This window comes from Ailuropoda melanoleuca, chromosome 17 (genome assembly GCF_002007445.2).
Source record: "Ailuropoda melanoleuca isolate Jingjing chromosome 17, ASM200744v2, whole genome shotgun sequence".
NCBI classification, from domain to species: Eukaryota; Metazoa; Chordata; class Mammalia; order Carnivora; family Ursidae; genus Ailuropoda; species Ailuropoda melanoleuca.
The window spans coordinates 12579563-12587348 of record NC_048234.1 but is presented as its reverse complement, the minus strand read 5'-3'; the positions used below and the strand labels follow the sequence as shown (position 1 = coordinate 12587348).

The 7786-nt window shown below is 54.9% G+C and overlaps 1 protein-coding gene and 2 pseudogenes across 1 annotated transcript; 1 reads left to right on the top strand and 2 right to left on the bottom strand.

Annotated features, from left to right (window-relative positions):
• LOC117797017 overlaps positions 1-924 on the top strand; it is a 9263-nt pseudogene extending 8339 nt beyond the window's left edge.
• A 1748-nt stretch (positions 925-2672) lies between these two features.
• Positions 2673-2846, bottom strand: LOC117797065 (annotated as a pseudogene).
• A 1555-nt stretch (positions 2847-4401) lies between these two features.
• On the bottom strand, positions 4402-7451 carry PLD6 (phospholipase D family member 6). The gene is made up of 2 exons (XM_002929615.4): positions 6905-7451; positions 4402-4649 (listed from the first exon to the last, which is right to left on the bottom strand). Exons 1-2 carry the CDS (start codon positions 7344-7346, stop codon positions 4402-4404), a joined length of 690 nt encoding a protein of 229 aa, XP_002929661.2. The 5' UTR covers positions 7347-7451.
• Positions 7452-7786: the final 335 nt, after the last annotated feature.

Sequence of the window (7786 nt, the reverse complement as noted above, 5' to 3'; positions counted from 1 at the left end):
CAGAACCCGATTTTATATGAAAGTCTGGGTACATCAAGCGGCTTCAGAACGTGGCCTCGTCGTCACTGTCCCAGACAGCAGCCCTCGTGGCTGCAATAGTAAAGCAGACGCTGAGGGCTGGGACTCGCACTGTGCTGGGTTTTGTGTGGATGCGTCTGAGGAGCCGCGGAAAACCGGCTACAGAACGTACTCTTCTGTGCCTGAGGAGCTCCGCAGCTCATCTGTGCTCGTTTTCCAGTGGGACCCCAAACCGTGGCTATTTTTGGCTACTCCGTCGGAGGCCACGGAGCCCTGATTTGTGCTTGGAGGAAGCCTGGAAAACATAAATCTCAGTGAGCATTTGCTCCGGTTTGCAACACAGTGCTCTGTGCTTGGAGCAAAAAAGCCTTTAGTGGCTACTGGGGAACAGAGCAAAGTAACTGGAAAGCTTATGATGTGACCCATCTTGTGAAGTGCTATCCAGGTTCCCAGCTGGACACACGAACTGGTCAGGGGAAAAGACCGGCTCCTTGCAGATGGACGGTTACTACCTGACAGCTTTGCGGCTGTCTGTACAGCTTTAATGACGGCAGGGTCACGATCGTAGGTACCGCATTGCACATCAGACATCCTGCAACATGCCGTGAATGCGTGAAAAACTTCAGGTAAGAGAATTTCTTCAGGATTATAAAATTGTTACGAACAGAATTGCAGGAGAAAGTGTTGGAAAACACTGGATTGCAGAGTGCTAAAAATGCACTTGAATCATAATTGGATCACTTTCTGAATCCATCTATAAAACCTGAAAAAATGGTTGATAGGCTGACACATATGAGCTAAGAGTATAAGACTCAAGAAAACACAGAAGCAGATCTTTGTGACCTTGGGTTGGGCGATGGTTTCTTAGATGTGATGCCCCAAATACAAGCAGCTGAAGAAAAAACAGGCAAATTAAGCTGTATCAAAAATACTAACACATAGCTGCACACAGTACCCAAGAAAGTGAAAAGACTACCTGGAGAATGGGAGCAAATCTTTGCAAATCATATTTCTGATAAGGGACTTGAGTCTAAAATATAAAAAGAACTCTTGGAATTCTTATAATTCATATTAAGTCGTAAGTTTTAGCTTCTAATTCAATGATGAAAAGGCAACCCAATTTTAAAAACTGGGCAAAGGACTTGAATAGACATTTCTCGGAAGACAATATAAAAATGACAAGGATGTGAAGAGACGCTCTCCCTCCGTAGTCATCAGGAAGACGCGCGTCAGAACCACCACGAGACGCCGCCTCAGGCCCCACAGTTCGGCCACCGTTTAAACTAACGTTCTGTCGGCAAAGATGTAGAGAAGGGACCCCCAGGCGCCGCTGGTTGGAGCGTAAGATGGCGCAGCCACCTGGGAAAAGCCTGGCAGTGTCTCAGTAGAGTGCTAGGACCCAAAAATTCTACTCCAGGTTTATACTCGAGGGAAATGAAACCTACGTCTGCATGAACACTTACAGGTGAGTGTTTAGGGCGTCATCACTTGTAATGGTGGAAACGACCGAAAGGTCCATCCGTTGATGAATGGGTTCAAAACACGTGGTCCGTCCACGCGACAATACTATTCAGCTACGAACCGTGAATACTGACGCATGCTACAACACGGACAGCCCTCAGAAACATTACGCTAGGGGTGCCGGCTGGCTCAGTCCGGGAAGCATCTGCCTTGGCTCAGGTTATGATCCCAGGGTCCTGGGATCGAGGCTCCCTGCTGAGCTTGCCNGGGCATGATCCCAGGGTCCTGGAATCGAGGCTCCCTGCTGAGCTTGCTGCTCCCCCTGCTTGCCACTCCCCCCACTTGTGCGCTCTCTCACTCTGTCAAATAAAATCTTAAAAAAAAAAAAAGAAACCATGACGCTAAATGAAAGAAGGCAGGTACAAAATGCCACATACTGTAGGATTCCATGTATAAGAAATGTCCACAGCAGGAAAATCCAGAGACAGGAAGTAAATCTGTGGTTGCCAGGGGCTGGGAATGGGAGAGTGGGGGTACTGCTTGGGACATGGTTTCTTTCTGGGGTGATGAAAATGCTCTCAAATCCGAGAGTGGTGCACACTTTAAAAGGGTCAATCTTAAGATCTATGGATCCCAATGAAGTCTTTTTTAAAAAAGTAATCAGTTGTTTTTTAAAAAAACAATTCAAAAGAACCAATACATGCTTTAAACTACAGTATGGGTGCACTGGTTCATTCGAGCACTCTCGGAGGACTCGCCAGCTGCGGGCAGCCGGTCACAGCCACACGCTCCTCCTGCAACACGGGATTTAATCACAATGGTTGCAAGAGGAAGTTCCATCTTAAGGCGATTCTTCTCCAGCCCATTAACTATTATCTGAAACTTGTGAGATGTAATCTCCCGCTGCTAACATAATGAAGATAACAATATAAATAAACCATTAAATAAAAAAATGTTAAGAGAAGAGATCCTTTCGGAATTCTGGCAGCGTTCATCCAGGTGGCTCGGCTGGGTCACCTCTGCACGGTTACTAACGCGCCGGCCTGCTCGGGCAGAAAGGGCTGCAGTCACAGCGAAGACGGCAGGGACAGCAGGCCGCACGTGTGCCAACCCTCACAGGGTGGGAGGAAAATGCTGGAAATCCCTCCACAAGCAGTAGGGCCATGGTGGAAAACACTTTTGGGGGTTTTGATCAGGGGAAAGCGTGCCCACCGTCCCCCGCTACCACAAACGATGCGGCCGTGTTTCCCACCCTAGGGAAATCGCAGGGGTGAGTGCACCCAGAGTGCAATGGGTCAGCCCCACCCTGGCAAAACCCCCTTTGTTATCCTTGGAAAACACTGCATACGGTCCCCCCAGGAACACGTTCAGGTCTTGCTCCTGTTGGCGGCTCCCATCTTGACCAGCGGCTTCTGAAGAGTTATATGTCGTCCACGCCCCCAAAAGTGTTATTTAATAGACAGCAGTCACTATCGGAATGAGCAAAGGCAAAGCAACACAGTACTAACATTCAGAACAGAACACATTTATTGAAACATGCCAGAAGTCCAGCACAGCCCGGTGTCGCCATTCAGGACACACGTTGCACAACTGCTTTCTGCACAACGGCAAGGCAGGCGAAAAGCCACACTCAGTGTAAACGCATCGCTGATTTCCATCTCTCTACTATACTTTATAGCTTCAACTAAATCAGAAAAACCAACTTGTGGTTTACTTGCCTAACACAGCAAGTCAAAGGTAACTTTAACGGGAAAAACAGGCAACACCGAACGCTCTCTGCACGCGGCCCCGAGGCTGTGATGGCGAAGGTGAACACGCCCAACATCAGGACGAGTCACACAGCACACGACATATGACAAGATGGCAAAACCATCAGTCAGAGGTCGTTTCAGCCATCTCTATACAAAGATCGGTGTCGTGAAAAAACCACCTCTAACGTTTCACAAATGTACATAAGTAACTATCCTTCTAACTCCCGGTGAAAGCAAATCCCAGAGCTGACAATGGAAAGAGGTGTGAGCGGCGCCCCAGCTCAAAACTGGCCTCTCTCCCAGTCTCCTCCAGCTGGTCGGGTAACTCAGGATGGACGACGCTGAGCCGACACTGCCCGTGAGCCAAGTTCAGGGGTAGTACAGTGAAGGTCACTTCTAAGCGCACAGAATCATCTGGAATGTGAGAATGTTAACAAACACATAACGTACGGAAACAGAAACAGCTTCTGGCCACTGACAGACCTTGCGCTTGACCGCAGACTGCAACGAACAGAGAGGGGAAGCGGCCCAGGAACACGCTCACGTGCATTTGTCGTAAAGGGTCAGCGTGCGGGGAGACCCAGGTAGGAGCACCACCTGCCTGCTGCGGGGGCCAGCCCTCCGCTCCCAGCGTGCCCACTTTCCTCCCCGACTTCTCCCCTTTCCCTCTGCGGACTCAGACCTGCCAAGAAGCGCCGAGGAGATGGTGAGAGCAGACCCGAGGAGTCAGCGGTGCTGATGGGAGCAGCGGAAAGCGTTCGGGAGCCACGGGTGGGGGGACTATGGAGTCGGCCAAAGCAGCTCACTCTAGATCAGGCTGGGGGCAGCCTGTGTGCCGGAGCTGGGTGAGCCTGCGGCGAGAAGCCGTGGCCGCGCGGACCTGTGGTGGGAAAGGACTGACGGGCATCACAGGGGTGTCCCTGTGCTCCGTAGCCCCAGCGCTCTTTAGTTCGCGTAGTGCCGAGCCCAGCGAGCACGGAGTGTGCGCCTGTGTGCGGAGCGTTCTCTCGCAGTCCACGCGGCCGCACAGCCACCCCGGCCGCAGCTCTGCGCCAGTCTGCAGCCCCTCTCTTTGTAGCTTTGGTCTGCTTTCGAGTCCGGGTACCAAAAGTTCTATGACAGTCAACAGCACTCTCGCTCCAAGTCCGCGGACAGAGGAGAGAGCACACCTTCAGTGGCTTTGCTTCTTTGGGGGGAAGAAGGTGTACTTTGTGGGGTTAAACTCCTCCCAGATGCGCTCAAACTCTTCCAGGAAAAGCCTCACGTACTCCTCGTCCTCCATAATCAAAACGTTCTCTCTGTTGTTCTGAATGGCTTGCGTGGTCCAGTTGAGGGAGCCAGTGATCAGCATCTTCTTGTCCACGATGGCGAACTTGTGGTGCATGTAGCCGAGGTCCTGGTCGTGCCGTACCTGGATGCCTGCGGGAAGGGCGAGTCAGCCTTCAGCCCCAGCACCCGACACCCCCCCCCCCCCCCGCGCTTGCCTGCAGTGACGACTCTGCCTATTTGTTTCTGCTTCGGCAGGACACGGGAAGCCGTCCCCTTGGGCAGGTGGCGGGGACAGCGCCAGATGGGGACAAGCCGCCACCAGCGCACAGGAGGGAGTGCGGGGGGGGCACAGACACACAGATACGGATCTCTCACAACCCTCCCTGCACCCAGCTCTGCAGTCTGCCCACCCGCACTTCCCGACTACAACGCAAGCCGCACAGTCCCGTTAGTGCTGCGGGAGGAGTCGGCCACAGCAACAGGCGGCTGGGGTCTGCTTCCCTCCAGCTCTCGCTGCGGCCTCCCCGGGGCTGGGACAGCCCTGGCAACACCATGCACACCAGCACCGCACCCCACCGCGTCTGTGGAGGGGACGACCCTGGAGCAGGACAAGCCACGCCCTGGGCCCTGCGGGTGAGGGGGTTCACCGTCACCGGAAGTCTGCCTGGGGCCTACTGCTGAAGCAGAAAGAGCCCTACCTGCCAAAAAACCGATTCTCCCTGGCTTTGCCGCCTAGGCTCACCAAAGAGCCTGCAATGGTTGCCTTTTCTTTTCCTGTTTGTCTTTCTCCTATTGTTTCCAAACTCCCCTCGGGCAGGACCTCTCCGTCCATCCCTGCTGCATGACCCTGGAGTCACGTCGACCTCACCTATGGGCTATCTGCTCTGTGAACAAGACTGTTAGAAACGGGACTTAGAAGAGTTTCAAATAGGCTGCTTTGCAACAGGGTCACCAGACTTCACAAACAAAAATACAGGACGTCCAAAGTAGGATAAGATTTCAGATAAATAATTTTTTAAAATAACTATGTCCCGTGCAATATTTGGGACATACACTGAAAATTATTCGTGGCTTATCTGAACTTCAAAGTTACGTGGGTATTTTGCCCAGCAGCCCTGCCTTGAAACCCTCCTACCCCAGGGCACCTGGACACCACTTCTCACACCCTCTAACCAACCTACCAGCAAATCCTATCAGCTCTACCTTCAAAACAGATCTTAATCTGACCATTTTAGGGGCGCCTGCGGGGCTCAGTCCATTAAGCGTCTGACTCCACTTCAGCTTAGGTCATGATCTCAGGGTCGTGGGACTGAGCCTGCAGCAGGCTCCAGACTGGGAATGGCGCCTACTTAACATTCCACCCCCTGCCCCTCCCCCATAAAAAAATCTGACCATTTCTGCCCTCCAACGTTACCACAGGCTCTCGCACCCAACAGGACACCCAGAACAGTTACACTGAGATTGAGGAGGAAATACAGAACTCACAGGTATGCCCAGGATCTGAATTTCCACCCGCTTGAAAATCATTCCTACTTCCCCCTTCATCTGCCCCCACCCCAGAGGGAGAGAAAGGCCAGCCAGAGAGATCTGTCTTCCCTGTTTTTTTCAGCTAGAGGAACTAAACATTTTAGCTCCACTTTTTAGTATATTATTTTTATTCACTTCAAAAGTTGCAGAATGAAATTCACTAGTGCAGTGAAGTTGAAATGCCTTTTTCCTCCTTTAGCCCCTCAGTGCATTAGCCCAACCTTTGCCATCTTGGGGCACCTGGTCATATGTACGCAGCCACTCAGAGTCTGCTAGCAAAGTGGGCTGGCAGACTTGTTTCTCGAATTCACCCTTCATCTCCTCAGTGCCGTCTGGCCAGGCCACTGTCGTTTCAGTCTGCAATAGTCATAAACTCAGCTGTCCCGGCTATATCCCCCGAGCTAGCCGCCACAGGCTTTCCCCACAGTGTCCCAAGGCCAACAGGGGTCATGAGAATATGGGGAACCACAGGAGCTCTGTCGCTTACCCGATGTTGTCACCAGGCAGGCCCCCAGCTCTGGGAATCCCCCACTAGGTGGGAACACACATCCTGCTCACTCCCCGGCGCCCACACTGAGATACCCAGCAGCGTAAGACCCCACTGCACAGAAGCGCACCCCCACCCCCCCGGGGAGGACAGGTGCTCTCTACAGATGGCCAGGGAGTCTCTCCAGGGTAAAACTACCCTGACCTCACAAGGCCACCGTGGGACATAAATGGGGTCTCACCTATCCTCAGACCCCTGCAATACCTGCCTTTGACATCCCCCCCCCCCGGGTCAGATCACGCGCCAGGTTAGGGGCCTGATGCCCCTGCCCAGGGGGCTCCTCGGGCCGGAGCTCCAAGCCCAGACTCCCGGCCTCTGCGGCCTGGCCTACCTGCCTTTCGGAGCAGGCCGATCTGCGAGCCGTTGAGAGCCATGTAGTCGCAGTCGGTGATGACCCGGATACGCACCCCGCGCTTGTGCAGCAGCTGCACCGCGCGGCCCAGCTGCGGGCTGGAGAAGGCAAAGAGGCAGAGCTCAAGGCTGACGCGGGCGGCCAACAGGGCGCTCAGCAGGCGGCTGAGCGAGCTCTCGCCGTGGGGGAGGCTGCACGGGCAGCCCGCTGGGGGCCCCGACAGCCCCTCACCCGGGGCCTGCAGCAGGGCCTCGGTGCAGGTCACCTGCGACGGGAAGAAGAGCACCTCACGCCGCGGCGGCCTCCGCCGCTGTTGTCGGCGCCCGACCCGCAGCCAGTGCAGCACGGAGGGCAGCGCCTCCAGGACCAGGGCGAGACCCAGGGTCGCCACAGCAGCCACCTGCCAACGTAACCGCTCCATGCCTTCTCGGCCGGCCGACAACCCGCGGCCCCGCTGCCCACCGCGCCTGCGCTCGCTCCCGCCCGCCACCGACGCCCTCCGCCCCCACCAACCGCTGCCCGACACGCCTGCGCCCCTGCCGGCCACGTGCGTCCGGCCCCCTCCGACACCCACGCACCACCCAGCACGCATGCGCACCCGCAGCCTGCCACGTGCGCTCCACCACGTTCGGGCCTGCCCACCGCGCCTGCGCATCCGCCAGCCACGTGTGCCCGACTGTGTTCGGCCCCCTCCACCACACACACACACACACACGCGCACACACACACACTGCCCTCTCCACCCCACACACACACACACACACTGCCCTCGCCACCACACACACACACACACACACTGCCCAGCACGCATGCGCACCCCTAGCCCTGTACAGCCATCCCCTGACACACACACACACACAC

Bases quoted from the DNA above. Each gene is read 5' to 3' on its own strand.
- PLD6 (XM_002929615.4), bottom strand. From the start codon at position 7,346: ATGGAGCGGTTACGTTGGCAGGTGGCTGCTGTGGCGACCCTGGGTCTC. The intron at 4,650-6,904 runs GTAGGCCAGGCC...CCCTTCCCGCAG, and splicing joins CGGCCTGCTCCGAAAGGCAG to GCATCCAGGTACGGCACGAC.